The sequence below is a fragment of the Psammomys obesus genome, unplaced genomic scaffold, assembly GCF_907164565.1.
Source record: "Psammomys obesus unplaced genomic scaffold, mPsaObe1.curated_primary_1811, whole genome shotgun sequence".
Classification (NCBI taxonomy): domain Eukaryota; kingdom Metazoa; phylum Chordata; class Mammalia; order Rodentia; family Muridae; genus Psammomys; species Psammomys obesus.
Genome location: NW_026592890.1, coordinates 7,251,754 through 7,274,729, shown reverse-complemented (window position 1 = coordinate 7,274,729; position 22,976 = coordinate 7,251,754). Strand labels below are relative to the sequence as shown.

At 40.3% G+C, this 22,976-nt stretch overlaps 1 protein-coding gene across 3 annotated transcripts; it reads right to left on the bottom strand.

Annotated features, from left to right (window-relative positions):
* Positions 1-210: 210 nt before the first annotated feature.
* Positions 211-22,745, bottom strand: Wtap (WT1 associated protein). 3 transcript variants are annotated; one of them, XM_055616015.1, is made up of 9 exons: positions 22,537-22,745; positions 22,293-22,406; positions 17,987-18,024; positions 15,818-15,873; positions 14,492-14,550; positions 13,398-13,525; positions 9,094-9,272; positions 2,802-2,956; positions 211-1,436 (listed from the first exon to the last, which is right to left on the bottom strand). In XM_055616015.1, the coding sequence occupies exons 3-9, from the start codon at positions 18,014-18,016 to the stop codon at positions 856-858; spliced, it is 1,188 nt and encodes a 395-aa protein (XP_055471990.1). In that variant the 5' UTR covers positions 18,017-18,024; positions 22,293-22,406; positions 22,537-22,745; the 3' UTR covers positions 211-855. The 3 variants fall into 3 exon arrangements, with proteins under 3 accessions (XP_055471990.1, XP_055471991.1, XP_055471992.1); XM_055616016.1 differs by lacking the exon at positions 22,293-22,406 and having other exon boundaries at positions 22,526-22,745; XM_055616017.1 differs by lacking the exon at positions 22,293-22,406.
* Between the last annotated feature and the right edge of the window lie 231 nt (positions 22,746-22,976).

Here is a 22,976-nt window from a genome sequence, read left to right as displayed (position 1 = left end):
AGCAAACCTTGAACTGTAGTCACAAACTCCCATTTCATTCTGCAAAAGAAAAGTGCAAATTAAAATGAGGTACACAGACACAATGCATGGACTGTTTTAATTTGACCCTTGTATATATTACAGGGTAACTAAGAATTCAGCAATTTAGGGAAAACAAATGGCAACTGCAAACAAACACTGAAAACAAAAGGAAAAAAACAAGCAGAGGAGTCGTAATAAAAGTTTTTATTTAGGTTTGGTCAGTACAGGTGAGATATACTGGAGTCACAGGGCAGTATGTACTAACAGGACACAACAGTTCATAAAAACTTAGTAACTATGCACACGGATTTCTTAAACATTCAGTCCTCTAAAGATGAATGCACAGATGTATGGTGGAAAAAAACTATCTAACACTGAAACTACTATAGGACGCCAAGTCCAACTTTTTAGTGATAAAAGCTACTGTACTGGGCAAACTTGGCAGTCATAAACCCACATCTACTCTAACAAGTCTGAATGGTGCATAAGTATTTAACAGCATGAGGAAGAATGCCCTTACACAGCACGGTTCTAAATAGACACAGATTTATACAGACATCATTGTTATAGATTCCCATTTACAACTGTTCACATTAACTCATATAAAAATAACTTGACCCTACAGAAAATGTCCTTTTTAGCAACATTCAAAGTAATTAACTGTTACGATTTTCAAAGTGGCAGAGGTATTGAAGCAATAAAAAGAAAAGAGGAACCAAACAAAGAAAAAACACACCCACGAAAGGCAAACTGTGACAAAAGCATATGCATCAACTTTTGACAGTATCCTCTCCCAAAGTACATGACACTGTATAAAAATTTGCTGGAGAAATATTACAAAACTGAACCCTGTACATTTACACTTGAGTCCAAGCCATTCTGAACATGGCGGGAACCCACAGTTCGATTACCTTTCCCACTCACTGCTTTCTCCTCTTGAGGGTCATGACTGGAGTCTGTGTCATTTGAGTGATGTGTGAGAGAGTTTTCACTGCCCGTGGGAGAGTCTACACTTTCATACCCCGCACTGAGTGGGTTTATATAACTATTACCTCCTCTGCCAGTTCTCTCCTCTGAGCTGTTGGAGGCCTTATTACCATTCCCTGAAGAAGGAAAATCATCCTCAGGTGTGCTCCCCTCCCTGTGAAATCCAGAGCCAGACGTCCTCTGGCGGGAGGAGCTGCCATTACTTGGTCCGTTTGCTAGGCGAGTGCAGTCTTTGCTTGTGGCCTCTGCCTGGTCTACAGGTTCAGAAGATGTAGTCCTGCTGGTACTTGGGGCTGAAGCTTGAGACTGCTGCTGCTGGTACTGTGCCAACTGCTGTCGTGTCTCCTTCAGTTGTTGCTGAAGAACTAGAATGGTGCTCTGCATACCCTCTACTTCTTCGTCAAGTTGAATGATGAAGTCATTCAGCTCTGTGCAAAGGAGAGTCAGACCCACTTTAATATCTTAGCATATTTTAAAACCTTTCTGTGTTGTATGAGTACACACCTGTGCATGTGTGTGCATGAGGCTATCAGTCAACATCAGGTGTCTGTTTCCGAAAGCTTTCTACCTCTCACTAAACCTGGAACTTACCATGTTGGCTAGAAGAGCTGACCATCAAGTCCCCCAAATTCACCTTCCACCCCCAAGCACGGGAGTAACAGACATCTAGTTCCACACCTAGCTTTTCATATCACTGTGGGATCCAAATTCAGCTCCTCACACTTGCAAGGCAAGGACTATAACCACTGAGCTGCTTCTGCAGCCCCTTTAATAGTACATGCTAGTGACAAAGCTTAGTCAACAAATCCTTACCAAGTAAATACTGTTCTAAAACTAGACTACCATACTTAAAGAATTTACCATACTTCAAGAATTTGGAATTTTAATCTCCATTCAAGAATGGGTTTTCAAGTTAAAATTGAGTCCAACTATCCAGCCTCATGCAATTGACAACAACCTGTAAAATCTGTGTTGACCTATGGTCCTTTCTCTTCACCCTTAGCCAGTGCCTTAAGTTAAATACAACAGCCCTCAGGACTGTTGGTTCTTTAATCCTCCAAAGGATTAAATATGTACTAACCAAGGTCTGTTCCACATAGAAGAACACAAATCACATAAATACCTGGGGATTATTAAAATACACAAGTCCACTAAGTTTCTCAAGAGGCTTTAAGAAAATAGCCTTTCAATTTCTCTATAACTCTTCCACTTAACAGGTTTATACACAATAAAAGCTAAGAATGACAATACTGTCTACCAACTTTCCTTCCCGCCAACCATCCACTGATTCTCAGCTTACATGTGCACAGTGTGGCACCATTTCTTGCTATGCATCCACTTCATAAAACAAGAAAAAAAAAATGCAGCTACACTTGGACAAAAAGAAGGACCAGAGTAACAATTACATTTGGTTTGTCTCAGCAAATTTAAATACTGAATCTCCTTTTCACTAAAGAGGACTTAAGTATAATTATGTTACTTTTGACTACAGAAATTGCCTAGTGTTTCCAAGATTTATATGATACTGAAGCACTGAATATCAATTTTTATATTAAGCAAAACACCTTTATCTTACAAACAAAAACTTACACAAAAATTTTCCAATATGCTATTAGTACCTTGAGGAACACTAACATTAAATGGCTTCGTTTTACAAGTCAATGGTAGGTGTTGCATGCAGTTAGGTAGCCAGCATCTTGAGAAGAACATGCACAGAATCACATCGACACAAGCCTGGCAGCCTGTAATACCAGTGCAAAGTTAAAGCAAACTTTAAACAGCAATCCCCTTACCATCCTGACTGCTTTTAAGCTCCTCACTATATTTCTTCTGTAAAGCCAACTCTGCTTCAAGCTGTGCAATACGGCCCTGGGACAGCTGCCTTCCAAGCTCTTGGTTCTCCTGGATAAGCATTCGACACTTCGCCATTAACTTTTTGCCTGTTTGGCTGTAAAGGAAAGAGCCAATCATCACAAAATGAAGACAAAGCTCTCTATAGCCTCTGCTCACAATTAATACAGTAGATGTAACACGTACAGAACATAACTATGTCACAGCAGATGCCACCCTGTAATTACCATCTTCTTTCCTGGAACATGTCCATCTTCTGTACTTCGGTATTTTACCAACAGAGCAGCAAAAATAAACCTTACACAAAAAGTGCCAAATAGCTACTTTTTGTTCCTACTGTATCAATGCTTTCATCCTAAATTATCATTTGAAGTATAAGCCATTTAACATGTATCTCAGATGTAACTGTTAATGTAGCACTTAGGTTCTATACTTCATCAAACAGAAAGGTGCTTTATAAAATAGGTGTAGTATCAATTACAATTTTATGGGCCACCCTTCTATTACCTATAAAATACCTATAAAAGAATGAGAATATATTCTTAGTTGGAAACACACATAAAGGATTCCTTTTAATAGGTAGTTCTTTGGAATATTTATCTTCTATATAAGATTATATTTTTTAAAAGACTTCCCAAACAGAAATCCATTAATTTATTTAACTTAACTAGGTCATTTTTTTTTTTTCTTCTGTTTAGTAGAGGATGACCTTGAAATTGCAATCCTTTTACTAGGATTACAGGTATGCGCTTGAAAAGCATTTTGATTCGGTATGTGATTAAGACTGCATAATCCCACATTACAAAGATGTGAGTCACTTTCCAAACCTCGATGTATCTGTCATACCTTCCTATGCTAGTCAACTCGACAGATACATACCTCGATGTATCTGTCATACACTTCCTATGCTAGTCAACTCATACAACAACTGACCGAGTAATCAAAACTGCAAGTAATAATCCAATAAAATTTCACTGCTTTTAGCCTTCACACTAACAGCAGAAATAACTTGAAAGGTATTTGTCTTAAGTATGTAATTGTGATACTAACTTTAAGGTGTGCATAAGGACAACATAACATTCTCATTGGGTTAAAGCCAGAATGATCTCATTGGATAAGAACACTTTTATACTGTACTGTTTTTCCTATTTATTTCAAGTGGGACTTGCGCTTGCCATATACACAGAATTCACCTGATCCTAGAAAACACCAGAACCCACTTTGCAGAGAACTATCTTATAGGTAATGTTGCAAGTTTCCTTAACTGATATATTATATAATACAGTTCAACAACAACAAAAAAATTATAATTAAAATTTCCTTACAGATAATCTGCGGAACAAAAGAAACTGGGTTACTATTGTTCAAAAGAGCAGCCAAGGTAGAAGCCCTGAGCTTACACAGTAAGAATTTCATTTGTTTAACACATTCCTTTCACAGTTACTGTGAAAGCTCCAAACCCCCATTTCCTATCAAACTCCTCAGACTTGATCCTCTAATAAACAAGTGCTTAGAAACTAATGAGGAAGGTAGGCATGGTGGTGCACACCTTTAATCCCAGTACTCTGGAGGCAGAGGCAGGTAGATCTCTGTGAGTTAGAAGGCAGCCTGGTCTACAAAGCAAGCCCAGGACAGTCAGGACTACAGAGAGAAACCCTGTCTTGAAAAACCAAAAACCAAACCAAACCAAACCAAACCAAAACACTAATGAGGAAACAAGACGTAGACACTAGTGTCAAATACAGTTGATCTCTTTCTTCATTCTATCTGACTGCTCATATGCCAACAACTTTCTTTTTTTTGAGACAGAGTCTAGCCCAGCAGCCCAGCATGGTGGTGTGTTTGCCTTTAAATCCTAGCAGAGGCAAGAGTATCTGTGCGTCTGAGGCCAGCCTGATCTACAGAGTGGGATTCAGGACAGTCAGGGCCACAGAGAAACCCTGCCTCAAAAAAAAAAAAAAAGGAAAGGTAGGGGGAAGAGAGACAGGTTCTCATTATGTATCCCTGGCTGACTTAGAACTATGAGACCCGACTGTTCTCAAGAAGCTTACATAATCTGCACACTTTTGCCTTCCAAAGATTGGACTGAAGACATGTGCCACCATGCCTGGCCAACTGTAATTGTATTCATCAGATTTTTCCAACCAGAAAACACTACTTTTCTGTGAATTAACAAAGAAAGTATAAAATACATTAATTGGTCACTTGACCCCATTAGAAAAACATAAAAAATTTTACAGTAAAGTATTTTATTTAAAAATGTGTAACCTGGCTTAACTAACATGGCTGAATGCTTAGCAGGCTAATACAGTTCTAGCATAAACTGAAGCTAAATTTTTTGGTCAGCACTGGACGTATGGAGAGAGAGAGAGACTGTCTCAAGAATCATCTTTAAACTTTTACATAAAAAACCTCAAAACTGCTTTAATTTTATGTTAGTAATTATGCTATATAAAATTGTGGTCATCACCACAAACATAAACTTCACACATAAAATGGTAAAGAAGCTGGGAATGTTCTGAGTTTAGCAAGTAAGGCTATGGGGGGGATGGGGGTGGTTGTTCAATCCTTTGTACTTTCCACCAAATACAGCACTGCTGTAAAGGGCTTATCTAGCATGATCAAGGCCCTAGGTTCAATCCTTGGCACCACAAAATATGTAGAAAAACTTAATTACAAGTAAATATTTTAAAATGGATAGCAGCGATCACTCATTTATATTAAACGGGCTGGAAAGTTAGCTCAACAGTTGGGCTGCTTTTCCAGAGGACCTAGGTTTGATTCCCATCACACATACAATGGCTCCCAGCCTTTTATAACTCCAATTCCAAGGGATCTGACACTCTCTTCTGGCCTTCACATGCACATTATACACAGACGTAGACAAATAATATAAACATACAAACTAAAAAAGCAAACACCTTTGTATTTTAAAAATATTTTCGTCCTCGTCTCATGTGCATGGGTATTATGCCTGTATGTAAGTCTAGGCAACACATGCAGACCTGGTGCCAGAGGGACGCATGCTAGACCACCTATACTGGAGTTTTACATGGCTGTAAGCTGCAATGTAGGTGCTGGAAACTGAACCTAAGTCCTCTGAAAGAGCAGCCAGTGCTCTTAACCACTGGGCCAACTCTCTACCTTGATCCTTCCTTCTTTCCTTCCCTCCCTCCTTCCTGAGTCTCAATGTGGGGGCTGCAGGGATGTCTCAGAGGTTAGGAAAACTGGCTATTCTTCCTGAGTTCAATTCCCAGCAACTACACGGTGGCTCACAATCATCTATACTGAGATCTGGTGCCCTCTTCTGGTGTGCTAAATAAATAGATAAGATAGACGGACAAATAGAGAAAGGAGTCTCAATGTGAAACCCTGGTTGGCCTTGAACTCCCAGAGATCTGCCTGCCTTTGCCTAAGTGTTGAGATGATTCCTAAAACCAAGTAACCACAAAGTGGCAGAAAATACTTAAGGACTTACAAAAAAGGGACATCGTATAGTACTTCAATTATCAAGGGAAGGAAGCCAGGTTACTTTGTAGAGTTGCATGTACAATTGCCTAAATGATTAAGTGCAATAAAAAAATTACCAGTATATTTCTAAACACTCTAAAACGAATTTGTTGTCAAATGAAATATTTTAAAGCAGACTGTATTACGGAGGGAATCACAGCCCATTTTTCATGAGTTGTTTTGCTTACTTTTTGAGACAGACTCTATGAATGTACTCCTTGAATTCCCCACCCTACTGCATCAGCCTCACCACTACTGGGAACAAAGGCATGAACCACACCCAGATAAAAAAACTTTATCCCTCAAAATTAGAACTAAAGCAAAGGGGGGAAATACCATACATACACAAAAGATATCTGAATCATTCTAATTGATTATCAATTAAACACTACTTATTTTCAAATTAATAATGTATTTTTAGTACTTGAGTCATTCTGGCATGATTTAATTTTATATTAATAAAACCCCATTTATGAGTTGTTAAAATAAGACTAATAAAAATCTAGATATGCTAAAAAAAATACCCAAAAGATAAAAAAGGAGGAAAAATAAAGCTTTGAAGCATATGTATGTCTAATATGATTACATTTCTTTAAAACAAATATACATAAAATCATTGCATATGCACAAATTATCTTGATGATACCCAAGATATTTAACAGCAGTTACTGGTCCTGCAGAGCAGAATGGGGCAGGTCGACGTCAGGTCCTCGAGTGACATGTTCCATCTCCCACCTTTCTCTAGTACTTCAATTGTATACATGAGCATGTAATGTCTTATTAAGAGAGAAGTTTAACAATAACAAGAAAGCAAGCTCACAGGCCTCAAAGTTATTGTGTAGCCAAGTAGCAGAGAAAGACTGGCTAAATCTGAGTACATGTTAGTAATACATTTTACCAATTACTAGTTAACCTACTAAAAATATGCTTAGGATTATTTCTACCATGGTCTGAGAAAGCATAAAATACAAAAGATGCAATTTAGTCACCAACTACTTTTAAACAGATTGTTACTTACCCTCCACACCCCAGTGACAATTTTAGAAGCAGACTTGTTCCTGAAAAGTCATAGACATAACTCCTCCAACCCACCCCTGCCCACAATCAGTTCACTAAAGCACAAACATACAAGATACTTACAATTGGTTTGAACGATTAAGAGAGAACTTAAGTCACCCTTGTTAAAACTGCACTTAAACGTTGGGGCATGCTGGAACATTTATCTTCTACTCATCTCAGACTCCATTATCACCAAGCGAAAATTCAAACTGGTGACTTATAGACGGAAAAAATTCACCTCCAGGATTGGATGGAAGCATGAAGAATATAATGCCTCATTTATCTAAATGAGCAAATGAGTTTGCTAGAAATGATCACTGTACCTTTTTCAATTCATACATCTCACTTGGGCCAGCCCAGAGTTCCAACACATTATTTCCCCAATCTTCTGGCAGGTACCTTATGAGACTGTCCCACATTATGTTCTAATCTTAGGGCCAAATACCAAGTCTCCTTGTCTTTTATACCATCTGGAATAAAGTCTTAAATGAGACAGCCTTTTCCTTCACTTTGAAGAGCACAGAATAATTTTTCCAAAGTGTTGATCTGCTCTCAATAGGCCCCCAAAGTAAAATATTAAGAGTACAACAAAATTATCAGAGTATTCCTTGAATTTAAAAAAAAAAAAAAACCCAACTATTTCAAGGCACATTTAATTTAATATCAATAATTCAGTACAAAAGGCCCAAATACAATGAAGGGAACACATTCCCCCATTTAACACCAACGACAATACTGTTTAACATGTGCCTGCTAAATGAGATGAGGGTTTACTGAATAACGGGAGTCTCATCACAGCCAATACCATATACAATCTAGTTTGTAAAATGAATTCTTCAAACAGTTTAAACCTGAAGTGTGAGACCACACCTTCATGTTTGTACAGTCCTCAGTTGAGGTTATCTACAGTTTCCGCAACCATTCAAAGAACAAATCATTGATTTAGAAAAACACATAAATTTAAGGCTCCATTATATAACATAGAGCTCTGAGCTAAATGGATCAATATATATGCACTACTTGTACTGGTAGCTATGACTTGATTTTCTCACAGCTATGAGAAGCTGTTTTTTAGTACGTAAACCCTTTAAAAGCAAAAGTCACCTCATTTGAGTTTTGACCCAGTAGTTCAACAATCATGAAGTCCACAGTCTTATTGGCATAACTGATGTGCAGTGTCTCTAAGTCACTATGCTCAAGGTTAAGAGCGATGCATATTCCATTTTTACATTTTACTGGAATTTTACATGTTCAATTCATGGTTTAAAACCTCTAGGTTTTCAATCCTCCAAACTGTCTGAAGACACAGTGTGCCACAGACTTAAAACTTCTGTTTTTCCCTCTATTTTCTTCAAACAGAAACATTTCTCAAGTGTCTACATGTCCTAGAAGGGGAATTTTTCGGAGGTGGCCTCTTCTTCGGAATAGTCCGATGGCATCAGGCCTCTGAAGCAAGGGGAAGGGGAAGAGAAAGAAGCTGAAACACAAGGTTCATCTGGTAAGTTTTACATTAACCATTACAAGCTGGACAGTATAAGAATGTGGCTTTTTTGGCTCAAAAAAGTCTGAGTCTTGGTGTGGAAACGAGTACTTGGCTGTCCCACCACAGCTTTCTCGAGGTGGGACTGTCAGGGAAGTCTTGACTGGGGAGTATGATTTGTTTACCTATCAGGCGTAAACTTCCAGGCACTCAGTTCATTTTGGGCTTGTTCCAGTTTGTCTTTAGTCTGTTCCAGTTCCCCTTTCATTTTTAGGAAAAACAAGTTGATGGCTGGGTCTACCATTGTTGATCTCAGTTGGGCAACGCTCGGCTGCTGGACTTGCTTGAGGTACTGGATTTGAGTCTGTGTAAAGCAAAATAAACAATTACTACCAAATCAAAAGAAATTAAGAAGATGGGAAATATCCTTTTAATTAACTTGACAGTAGGTCAGCCTATTTGTTAGGTCTGTAACCCCTTTGATATCAAAGATTAAGGGTGTAATTTTGTAACAGACAACACAGTGGATCACACAAATACACAACAACAAAAATCCTAGAAAAAGTACCAATTAAAACTGAGCTTGAGCCAGGTGTGGTAGTGTACGCGTATAATCACAGCACTTGGGAGGTTGAGGCAGGTGGTTCTCTGTGAGTTTGAGACCAGCCTGGTCTATCTACAAAGCCAGCCCAGGACATCCAAGGCTACAGAGAAACCTTGTCGTCTGGAAAAACCAAAAACCAAACCAAACCTAAAAAACAACGGAAACAAAACTGAGCATAATGGCACATGCCTGTAATTCTAGCATTTAGGAAGTAGAGGCAGAGGATTCTGAGGTCAAGGCTGGCCTGGTAAACAAAGTTACCAAAAGCTGGGGAACATAGTCTAACAGTCCATCATTTGCCTTGAATGCACAAGACCCTAGGTTTTGGTCTGGGAGTGAGGGGGTGGGGGAGGAATATATATAATGATAATAAAAAAGAAATTAAAAAACATCTCACTTGCAATCAAAACAGTATTAAACAAAACAAAACAAGGGCTGTATAAACTGGGCAGTGGTGGCACATACCTTTAAATCCCAGAACTTGGGAGGCACAGGCAGGTGTATCTGAGTTTGAGGCCAGCCTGGTCTACAGAGTGAGTTTCAGGATAGCCAAGGCTACCCAGAAACCCTGTCTGAAAAAAGCAAACCAATACAGGACTGCATCATGCTCAACAGCTAAGAACACAACCTGCTCTTACAGAGGCAGAGGATGAAAGAGTTCTAGCTATTGGCACCCATACTGGGCAGCTCAAAACTGCTTATGACTCCTGGAGTTAAGAGGAGTGGGGCGATACCTCTGGCACCCTCCAGCAGAAACCCACACAGGTACATGCATTAGTAAAAATAATACCTTAAACCAAAACCAAAAAACCAACTAAAACAAGCTGAGCATGGTGGTACATGCCTTTAATCCCCATATTTGAGAGGCAGACAGTCTGATCTACACAGTAAATTCTGGCCCAACAAGAATTATATAGTGAGACCTAGTCTCAAAACAAAATTAAACCAAAAGCAAGCAACACTATTTATTTTAATGACACTGAAAATGCTAAAAAGACACCAAGTTTATAGAAAGACTAGTGACTCTTTGCTTACTTTTTATCTAAGCCAACTATTCCATGTAAAACTCTCAGACACAAGATTAGAATTTAATACAATTTCCACTTCTAAATTTTTTTAAAGATTTATTTATAATTTATACAGTATTTTGCCATCATATATGCACACATACACTTTTGGTCACAAAAAGGAGGCAAGTTAGACTAGAATAAATTCCCCTTGCTAGGGAAGAGAACACCAGGAAAGGAAAGACAGTTTCAGGGCTGGCAAGACGGCTAAGCAGCTAAAGGTGCCCATTGTCAAGCCTGATAACCTGAGTTAAGTCCCAGGATTTGGAAAGAGAATCAACTCCCACAAGTTGTCCACTGACTTCCACACGTGTCATGGAATACCCATACAAAATAAAAAAAATATAATAAAATAAAGTAGTAAGGGCCAGCAAGATGGCTCAGGGGATGAAGGTACTTGCTGTCAAGTCTGTTGACCTGAGATCAATTCCCAAGATCCACACAGTAGAGGAGAGACTAATTGCTGTAAGTTGTCTTGACTTCCACACAGAGTAAAATTTTACTAACGTGATCATGTGTTTCTGTGCAGGCCAGAACAACCTTGACTGTTAGCCTAGGTGTAAAACTTCTATTTTTCCTCCTCAGCCAATATCCATGTTGTTTTGGAGAAAAAGTATTACTGGCTTGTCACCTGTTGATTATGGCCAGGAAGCCCCAAGGATCTGCCTTGCTCCACTGGCTTTACCTCCTTAGAGCTACAATTATAAATACGCCTCCCCGAATGCAATACTTTACATGGTTCTGGGGGGTTAAACTCAGATACCAAACGTTACAGACATTCTCTTAGCCTTTTATTACTATTTGAAATGATAATCACCTGCTTAAATTACTACATTCCTGCCCCTAGCAGCAACAGGTTCCACTACAGTCTACTGTCTTTTTAACCGCTAAACTAACAAATCACAATTCCTATTTTCACTAAAACTAACTTTTGCCCATAAGTGTATGGGCAACTACTTTTAAAGATTCATTAGGTCGGGTGCAGTGGCACATGCCTTTAATCCCAGTACTTGGGAGGAAAAGGCAGGCAGATCTGAGTTTGAGACCAGCCTGGTCTACAGAGTGATTTCCAGAACAGCTAGTACTACACAGAGAAACCCTGTCTTAAAAAACCAAACAACCCAAAAAGATCTGTTCATTTTATTCTATGAGTGTTTTGCCTACATGTATATATGTGCACCCCATGTGTACCTAGTGCTTGGAGAGGTCAGAAAAGGCATTTGGCTCCCTTGGGAGTGGAGTTACAGTTTATAAACAACTTGACGACTGACAACTGAACCCACTTGTCTTCAAGAGCAACAAATGCTCTTAACAGCTGAACCAACACTCTTGCCTGCTTCTGAAACTACTAATTAGTCCTTACCTGGGGTTGGTAGTGGGGTGAGCAGAGGAGTTTTGCAGTTCCTGTTTTCCTAACACAATACTCTGCTCTTTCTATATTTGATCTTTCAGTCAGTCAGATAATATAAACTTGAGACCCACTTATGCTTTATTCTTAAATACCTTCCCCAACAAAATCTAATTCATCAAGCCCTACTGATTGTGCCTAAATACTATCGTATCATATCCTTCCCAGCTACCAGTGACTTTATTATACAACTTAAATACCCTGCTTCCCTGCCTTGGCTGGCTTTCTTATTCTAAGTCCCAGTTTCACATTTATCTCCTAGGGGCTGTGGATGTCGCTTAGTAGAATGTGTGCCTAGCATGCACAATGTCACACAAACACGGTATGTTGATGTAGTCAGACAGTAGAGACAGGAAGATCAGAAGTCACCCTCAGGCACTACAGATTTTAGGGCGGGGCCAAGTATTAAGCACACACAAAGAAGGGTGAAAAAAAGAAATTTCCTTTCCATACTCAAGTCAGCCATCTACCCAAAATACCAATTAATCAACCCTCTAAATCTCTTGGTGTAAAATTCTCCACTGGTAGCTGGGCAGGGTGGTGTACACCTTTAATCCCAGCACTGGAAAGGCAGTGGATCTCTGTGAGTTCATGCCCAGCCTGATCTACATAGGGAGTTCCAGGCTAGCCATAGTTACATAGTGACACACTGTCACAGAAAAATAAACAGATAAATAAAAAAATTTAAAAGTCAAAAAAATTCTCCAGTTGTTACTTATACCTAGGATAAAACCTAAGCCCATAAGCCTTACCCAAAACTCCAACACAAGGGCCCTTTCCTTGTGTTTTGTTTCCAGTGCTGCCTGCAAAGCCTCACTTCTGACTTGTAACTAAAAGAACAAGGCATAAACAATATGACCACAGCTGGAGAGGCAGCTCAGCACTTAAAGTACTAGCTGCTCTTGCAAAGGACCTCGTTCAGTTTCTGGAACTTACATGGTAACTCCACTTTCAGGGGATCTGATGCCCACTCTGGCTTTCACAGGCACCAAGGTATACATGTAGTGCACACAGATGTAGGCCAAATGCTCACATACATAAAATGAAAATAAATATTAAAAATATGACAAAGGTTAAAAAAAAAAAGAAACAAAACAAAACAAAAAAAGGTGACGGTGAACCACCACCCACAAAGTCTTCAACCAGGCATGGTAATTCAAAGCGCCACTGCACATAGCAGTTGGAGATCCAGATGTAGGTGGCAAAAAATACACAAATTATGTCAAAATTAGGAATAAAAATGAAAACAAGCATCTAGGACCCTTCTGTGACATAAGAAGCCCCACTCCCACTCACTTTCCATCCTACCCTTTACAAAATATGTACTTATATTTGCTATCACCACTATTTAGAAATAACCTGCAGTGGTGTGGATTTCTCAACTAGAGATTACAATGTTGAGATACTTACAGTACACTCTTGCATCTCTTGTTCCTTGGTTGCTAGTCGCATGACAAGAATGTTTTCCCTGCGTGCAGACTCCTGCTGTTGCTGCTTTAGTTTTTCTTCAGATTCCCTTAAGCCTGTCACATCGTTTGCTAGTTAAAGGAAAGAAATACAAAACATTACAAATCCCATTTCAAAAGCAAACTGAACTAACCAAAAGAAAGTTTTGCCGAGAATAAAAAAAAAAAACAAAAAATTCATTCCCTTTAAGTTTTCATACTGTTTTTGGAACAATGGTATTTGTTCTTGATCATGAGTACCCCCTAGGAGACAATGATGTCTTACTATCACACTGAGCTATTTCTTTCATCAGTCCACCTAAACATAGGAAGCCATGCTATCTACACTCACTTATAGTACAGTTAGTATTTACAAAAATCCCAACAATACATTCTAATCTACTCAATATAACAATGACATCAGTTGGCCTGACCTGGCCGTAACCAGTCTACCCCACAGCATTCAAGAAGCTGTGGTAGGGAGATCTTAAGCTCCAGGCCAGCTTCTGCTACATAACAAGACCCTGTCTCAAAAGGCAACACAAAACAAAAGCCACTGACTACATGAACGAACAGCACCATAACCTTTTATAAGTCATACCTATAAAAGTAATAATATAGCCATGCAATTAAAATTTTGGCAGAAATTTTGAAAAATCTGTACACAAAGAGCTATATCCTAGCCTCATTTAGGTTCTCAAAACTTTATCATTGCTTGCTTCTATTCATTGTCCCTTCTATGCTAAAGGTAATTAAAATCCCTAGGTTGAAGACAGTTAGGTATGTGTCAAAAGTTCCAAGTAGTTATCCTAGTTGTACTTAAATTTTGAAAACATTATTTGTCTCCCTTGGTGTTTGGGGTCTGTCAGAAAACAAAACAAAAATCACCTCTCAAACATCATTCATTACATTTTCCAGCTGTGTCTGGAAACAGCTCTTACAATAAAATGCTTGAACAACATCAACAACCTCTGCATCTGCTTCAACAAAACAAATTTACTCTGTAACAAGTTTTCAAAAGACAACTATTCAATCTTAATTTAGGAAGATCAAACTTACAATTTAGATCTGTGTACTTCCCCTCCAGAGCTTGAACATATGCTTCATACTGTTTCCATCTAGTAAAAAACAAATTCGTATTAGTGGCTACATTGAAATTTTACTCAATACCTAGAAAATCATATCCACAACCCTAACACCAAGAACGGTGCTGGATTATTTTTAACTTTGAGATAATCAAAAACAGAATTTACCAGCAATATAATTCATTACCCTCACTGTTTCTTCTCAGTTCAGAGAGGACAGGTAAAAGAAGTTATACCAAGGTAAAAGAATAGAAGTTCAGCATGGTAGTGACCTGCCTATAATCCTAGTTAGTTACTAGGAAGGCTGGAGGAAGATGGCATGTTCCAGGCCAGCTTGATAACTTAACAAGACTCATATTAAAACAAAACAGAACAAAAAGGATGGCTCAGCAGTTAAGAGGACTGTCAGCTCTTCCAGAGTTCCTGAGTTCAATTCCCAGCAACCACATGGCCCACAACCATCTATACTGGAATCTGGTGCTCTCTAGTGGTATGCAGGTACACATGCAGATAGAACACTCATGTAGACATAAAATAATAAGCCTAAAAAAAAAAAAAAAAAAAAGGAAACCAAACCAGGCAGCGGTGGTGCTCACCTTTAATCCCAGGGTCAGCACTTGGGAAGCAGAGGCAGGCTGATCTCTGTGAGTTCAAGGCCAGCCTGGTCTATAAGAGTGAGTTCCACAACAACCAGGGCTACACAGAGAAATGCTGACTTGAAAAAAACTAAGGGGTAGGAGGTGAGAAATCATCCTCTGATTTTTAACTTCTAAATGTTACATGGCAAAAGAAAAAAAAATCCCATCAAAATAAGAGTATTGAGGACGCACAGATCTACAATTTGAGGACAACCTGAATATATAAACAACATTCACGCCTATAGTTTTTAGTTAACTTTTTTCCTTCCAGCTTTCTATGAGTTCTAGGAATTGAGCTCAAGCTAGAGCCAGGCTTCTTGCACAGAAAGGGCCTTTATCCACCAAGCTGTCTGCTTGCCCTGTGCCTGCTGATTTATTAAACTGGACACATCTTCTAGCAAGCTATATATTAATTACACAAGCATCTGTACTTAATCTACTTTAGCTCTACAAAAAAAAAAAAAACTGGATCTGGTTTCTGTGTCAATCTAGAAATCACCTAAGCTAATATCATAGTTCTTAACTTCCACAGAAGACCCTGTCTCAAATATACAGCAACAAGGAAACTCCACAAAACAAGTAAACACAAACCACAGATGGCATAAAGGTGTTACAGTAGTTACAGTATGTTGTAAATAGAATTTTGAAGAAAGACATTTTACCTTAGAATTAACTCATCCCGTGCCATAACTTTGAAGTCTGTTTCACTCAGACGGACCTACAAGGAAAATTAAAAATGGACTGAGTACTCTTCCAAAGTATGAAGCTGTTTCCACAGGAGCAACTGCTCCTTTTAAACTATAGAGTGCACAACTGTCTGTTGCTACTTCAGCTCTAGAGGACCCAACATCATTTTTCCAACCCCAGGCATCCCCATAAGATACAGATATACAAAAATTTAAAAACTAAACCAAAAAAATCCCTACTAAAAATGAAAGCGCCAAATCAAGATGATTAAAATTGCATGTGCCACATGACCCAGTAGTAGTAGCATTCTTGAGCATACAGCCCCCCTCCCAAAGTCAACCTTCACAAGCAAGCTTCATTTGTGACAATCCAAAACTGGGATCATTCAAGGGTCCTTTAACAGTTAAATATTTGTAAAACTGTGATAAAAGCTGGGTTGTAGTGGTACAGGCCTTTAATCCCAGCACTTGGGAGGCAGTGGCAGGTGGGATCTTTATAAATTCAAGGCCAGCCTGTCCACAGAGCAAATTATAGGACAGTCAAGGGTACACAGACACCCCTGTCTCAAAAAAACAAAAGCAAATAAATAATGAATATAAAACAAAAACAACTACAATACAGCCATACTATACAACATTCTTCAGCAGTAAGTAAAAACAATACTGATGTATGAAACAAAGCAAAGCCACACTCGTGATAGAACTGCAGTCTCACACACAGAGAATGTTTGAAAAACTGGGAGTGTACCAGTTCTCCGGTTTTAGTTAATCCAGATGTCTATACTGATGAGGTTCAACATCTCTGACTATCTTTAAAAACTTACCAATTTATAACTTTCCAGCAGTTTAAAATTAGAATATAAACTGATAGTTTCATACATTTAGAAATGCCTTTCCCCTATTTAAAAAACAAAAAAAATCCTACGGCTTTATTAATTTCCATTATTAAAAAACTATTGGTAGAAGGAGCCTAGAACAATAGAGGAGTTCCTGCACAGTATGCATGAAGCCTACTACTATGATCCCTAGGAGCACTTTTTTTTTTTAAAGTTTCTAAGTATTAACCAGAGAACTGGCAGTGAGCTAACAGATGCTGGTATTGCCACTGCTATTGAGGAATCTCCTGTCTCAATCTGCAAAATGACTACCAATTATCTCTGACTGATTAATAAAGCAGCTGAAGAGCCTATGACTGGGCAGAAGAGACAGTAGGCGGGACTTCTGTTCCTAGTCTGGGCTCCCAGGGGAAGAGGGAGAGGGGGAGAAGGAAAGGAAAAGAAAAGGGAGAGGGGAGAAAAGAAAGAGAAGAGGAAGGTTACCATACCACAAGGAGGAGGTCACCATGGAGAAATCACCATGGGGACAAAGATGGAGCAGAGACAGAGGGAGACTAGAGGACACATAACAGGCTACATGGCTGGGAAGTAGGTCAGGCTAGCATAGTCAAGTTAAAATAGATGGGTATCTGCTTGAAGCTTATAAGGTCTCTGTGTTAAGTTTAAGAGCGAGAGGGAGCACTGAAAAAAACCTTTATGACAACATTAAATCGATCATTAAATATTTAATGTTCTTTTAACTGAATCACAAATTCTTCCAAAAAGTATATCATTCTTTTAAACAAAACCTCAGCACGTATGTACTAATCTATGTATCTATCATATGAATGTAATAATAGCTAAACTCCATGTAGGACTACAGAACCAGAAAATCAAGTTAGAAAACAAAGGAGGAAAACGAACTATAAAAAACTAGCTGTAGCCTTGAAAAATACACGAGTGGATAGAGTTAAGTTACAACCCTGGGAAGTTAACAATAGGAGAGAAAATAGGAACACAAACACACACAGTGAAATGTTTAGAAATTGTCTGTGTACATAAAATATTCATATGATACAGTTTAAGAACTGAAGTTCATAAGAATACTGTAACATCTTCTAGAAGTTGTGAGCATTAATTCTAAATTGAGCAGACTCAGACACACATCTCATACTTTGCAGCCCCTGATGCAAAGACAAGGAAAAATAATTGAAAAATAAGGACATAGAATTCTTAAATTTTAAAAAGATGAAGTAGTTCAAGGACAGCCTAGCATACAGAGAAACCCTGTCTCGAAAACCCACCAAATATTGAAGCTGCTGAAACATACCTTTTTAGGAAGAGGTTCTTCGTTGGTCATCTTGCACCCTAAAAAAAAAAGTGTTGGGAAAAGATTTTTAGTTTTCTTTCAATTAAAGATTCCTCCCCTCAAAATTAAATCAAAAATGTTTTTTTCAAAGCAGTTATTAGCCAATGTTAACGTAAGATAGTTATTCATTCACTGTTGCAGTGAAATGGATTCAACCCAGGACACATTTTAGTTAAGTGTTAGCCCAAGGCAGCTTGACAAAAAGAGAAGGAAGACACGAGTACCCTCTCTAACTATCACCACATTTCCTCTCTGTTAACATCTTTCATTATCATGGTTATGTAAATTTTTTAAAGTTCCCTTTAAAAATGTTGACAGTAGGCTTCTGAAGGTAAGCTAGCCATGTTGCTGAAGGGATACAGAGGGCAGCACCAGTTACCAGTTTCCTGGTTCTACAGCACTGTTGACAGTGAAGCAGAATCCATCATGGATTCAGTACTCTCTAATGACATTAAATATAAAGTATATACCTTAATGATAATAAACCATGTAATTGTGTGTCAAAGTAATCTGTTTCAAAGTTAGCTTCTTTAGATACATTTATACAAAATTCACTTAACTGCTGCAAAACACAGAAACTCAATAGAACCACTACATGTTACTGTCTTTTAGAATGAATTAACTAAGCCACAAATGCACCTTAAATAACAAGTTGGAAAACAAATATACAGAATAAGGCAGCTCACCTAAGAAATATAAATCTTCATTTGAAGATTTTTGGAGTCAGTTTGAGGGTCAGTACATTTTTAAAATCTGAATTGTTCTGGCGTAATAACTTACATACAATTAAGACATGAGTTCTTGGGTTGAAGGGACAGCTCAGCAGTTAACTGCTCTCAAAGACCTAAATTCAGTTCCCAGCATCCACACAAGGTGTGACTCACAATCCCAGCTCCAGAGTAATCTGACTTTGAGGACAGCCTGCATTCAGAGTTCCAGGCAACCAAAGCTACATAGAGACACTATCATAAAATTCTAAACTACTAAAATTTTGACTGAAAATTCTGTTAAATTGATTCTTAAAAGATACTTAATTTCTTAATGAATATTTGACTTCTCAAAAGTAAAGATCTTCCAGTATCAATTTTAAATATACTCCCATATGCATTAGATATTCTAGTCATACCACTGAACCCTTGGTTCTCAAATTAGGTCTGCTGTACAAAAGAAAGCACTATTTTAGGAAAACACTCTAAATGAGCATATCATAAATTACTAGCATAAATCTATTGCAGGGCCCAGGGTTTGAACCGCAGAACTGCAAATGGGAGAAAGAAAAAAATATAAATACACTTTTGCATTCTGAGTAACTGGGACTTACTGAGTTCTAGGCCAGCCAGGGCTACGGTAAGATCCCACGTCAAAAAAACAACTAAAAACACAACAAGAAAACATGCCTAGGATGGTGCAGCACATATACTTCACTACAGCACTCTGCAGGCAGTGGCTGGAGAGTTTTCAAGTTCGACACAGCAAGGAAGCTGTAGGCCAACCAGGGTTACATAGAGACACATGATCTTAAAAACAACAAAATATTCAGAACAAAAATTTAAACACGACCAACCTGGCAACTTTCTAACATATTTAAAGATGACTAGTTCTAAAATTACATAAGGGGAAAAAACAGCTGGAGAGATGGCTCAGAAGTTAAGAGTACGAACTGCTCTTTCAGAGAACCTGGGTTCAATTCCCAACACCCATATTATAGCTCATAACTACTGCAATACCAGTTCTAGGGGATCTGCCACCCTCTTCTGAACCTCCAAGGGAATTACAGACAGAGTATACAGACATACGCAGGCAAAACCACCCATATAGATAAAATAAGTGTATTTTAAAATTTAAGTTATTTGTGTACACAGTTCAGAGATAATATATCTCAATTTAGAATGTCATCTACTCTTGATGCCCAGCTTAGGTTGTGGATTCAGTTTTAGTTGATTAGGTGCCTATCATTCCAGATCTAACACTATGATCCTAAGTTAGAAAACTCAGCACCCTGGAGAAAGGCCAATGTAACTTATGCAAGAAGTAATGAAATAAGTCACAATGGACATAAGAAACCTATCATCTGACAGTGTTGGATCTCTGCACTGCAGGAGAAAGGGGACTAGTTAGAAATCAGACCATGGGTAGACAGAGAGATGGCTAAGAGGTTAAGAGCACTGGCTGCTCTTCTCGAGGTCCCAAGTTCAATTCCCAGCACCCACATGGTGGCTCATGACCATCTACAATGGGATCTGATGTCTTCTTCTGTCATACATGCAGACAGAACACCTGTTATGTAAAAATAAATCTTAAAAAAAAAAAAATCAGACCACTGTTTCAATCAGTTACATGTTTGAACTGGGCTTTAGTATTCACTTCAGCAAAAGAGAATACCAGTGTTGCTTGGTGCACAAAGTGCTGCAGATCTGTTGTTGGCACCATAAAAACACTACACAAACAAGGAATGTTTAAACACACTCAGGATGGAAAAAAAATTTAGCAAACATTAACAAACTCCACCAACTTGTAAGGCAGAGAACACTGAGAATGAACCACAGTCTGAGGGAAGAGCCTAACACTGTGTCCAACAGCATATACGATAAGGGAACCAAATTTACCCAAATGTAGTCAACGACAAGAAATAGGAAGTAGTTAGAGAAAGCGGGAGCTAGTTAAAGATTAAGAATGCTACCTAACCTTATATCTTGCTTTGCTAAGGGCCACTAAAACAAAACTTCTAAAGAGCATGATACAAGTAATACAACTATATTATACAGCATAAATCAAGATGGTTAACAATATTTTCAAGGAGTCTACATTATATACATAAAGACAGGAGGGGCCTGGAAAGCGGTAATGCTCTGTCTACACACCAAAAGGCTATTACAAACCCGTTTAATGGTGTGCAAGCCCACTCACTGCTGAAGAGTGAATAAAGCACTCCTGGAAACGCCACTGCCCAAATCCTTAAAACCCAACTTCAACCGCATCAGAAACCACCTAGCTTGAATGAACAAAACCTAGCCACCTCAAAACATCTACATGTTTCCGTTGAGAAAACTTGATGCTCAGTCTAAAACAAAACTGTCATTTTAAAAAGATTTTTTTACGTGTATGAATGTTCTGCATGTTATGTATATGCACCACGTGCATTCCTGGTTCCACCCACAGAGGTCAGAGACAAGAGTGAGAATCCCATGGAAACTAGAGTTGAGGTCCGCCTGAAGCCAAAGCCATCATCTTGGGTGATGCGAACGCATATCCCTTGAAGGAGCAAAAAGTGCTCTTAACTGCTCAGCCACCTCTCCAGCCCCAATGCTCAAAAAAATAAGCTAAAGGGGAAAAAAAAATAATTTGTAGCAATAGATCTGTGACTTCCACTTGTCTTTCAAAACAGATTAACTAAACGGAGAAAGTTAGGTTAGAGAAAAAACGATGAAAAGAGTATATGTAAAACTTACAACCAAATAAAACTGTAACATGCTCACCAGTTCAGAGTATCTTGGTCCTTTGGGGTCAAATTAGCTGGCCTCCTCATTATCAAACCAAGAACGGAGGGCTGCTCAATGGCAGAATGCTGCCCTAGCTTGCACAAGGCCTAGCGGTCCATCTCTGGCTGCCCTCCCCCCAGGAAAGCATGTATACAAGCACAAAAACTAAGGCCTTTTTTCCATTATGCATTCACTGTTTCACTAAAAACAATTTTAAATATGGTTAAATCAGCTTCACACAGACCCAAACCTAGACTAGAAGTTCACGAAAAATTTCACAAAGCTGTGAAAAAACAAATAAAACCAAAAACCCTATTCTCACAATGCATGCACTTATTTGAAAATGGAAGTCCACAAGAGAACGTGGCTGTAATGACAAGCTACTGAATGACGTGAAATTGGTTTAAAAAACAAAACAAAAAAACCGTTTGTGCCTTGCAGAACTCGTCGGTACCTCTGCGTCCCCGGGAGGTAGCCCTGGAAGTGGGAGGGGGCCGCAGAGGCGGGGAAAGGACCGGCGTGGCCAGTCAGCCCCGAGAGGGCGGCCTCCGGCCTCCCCGCCTCCCCGGCCGCGGGAACGCCCGCCTGCTCCCCGGCCGCCAGGAACGGAAGTAAAATGGCCCTGAGGCGGGAGAAGGGTCCCTTGCAGGCAGCAAGCCGTTTTGACTAACGGGAAGCGTGCGCGGCCCCAGGCCCGGTCGCCCTTCGGGCCCGGCGTGCGTTTCTCCGGGTGCCGCGCCTCGATTCCCGGCCCCGCAGGCCCTCGCGGCCTTGCCCGCCGCACCTACCTTTCCAGCCCGAGGCTGCGCGGGCGCCGCCAGTCACTCAGGCCAAGGCCGCGCCGCCGCCGGGCCCCCGCGCTCCTCCCGCCGCAGCCCCGGCGCTAGCCTTTATTTGCGGGTCTAGCAGCCACAAAATGGCGCTGAGGGAGGAAACCGGGCCCCGCCGCCGGCCCCGCCCCGCCCCGGCGCGCCCCGCCCCGAGCGCGCCGCCGCCGCTTCCCCGCCCGCGGCCCACTCACCCGAGACGCACCTCTCCGGCACGGCCTCGGTCACCCGGCCGGGCGCCTCGGGCGAGGAGGAGCGGCGAGGGGAGGCCGGCCCGGCCCGCTCGGGGCCCTGGGGCGTGGAGGAGCAGCCGCACTCCGCCGCCGCAACCCGGCCGTCCGCGGGGTTCCGCACCTGCCCCGCGGGGGCTGCGCAAGCTCAGCCCGGCCGGGGAGGGAGGCGGCCTTCGAGGAGGGCGGGCCCGCGAGGTCGGAGGTCACCCGCGAGGCATCTCGGGACGGCGGCCGCCGCTGGACACGCTCGGCCGGGCCACCTGCGGCTCCAGCGCGGCCTGGGCGGAGGAATCCGTGCAGGCGGCGCGCGATTGGCTGCTCGCCGTGCTCGGCCCTGCGCGGGATGCTTCCGCGCGCCGTCGCCGGGACGCGGAGACAGCGGCGGCCGCCGAGGTGCCCCCTAGTCTAAGTT

What these genes read in the sequence shown, in the direction of transcription:
- Wtap (XM_055616016.1), bottom strand. Translation starts at nt 18,016, where the DNA reads ATGACCAACGAAGAACCTCTTCCTAAAAAG. An exon ending in CGGGATGAGTTAATTCTAAG is followed by an intron (nt 14,551 to 15,817) that starts GTAAAATGTCTT and finishes GTTTTTTACTAG; the next exon opens with ATGGAAACAGTATGAAGCAT. An exon ending in TGGAAGTTTACGCCTGATAG is followed by an intron (nt 2,957 to 9,093) that starts GTAAACAAATCA and finishes TTTCCTTTACAG; the next exon opens with CCAAACAGGCAAAAAGTTAA.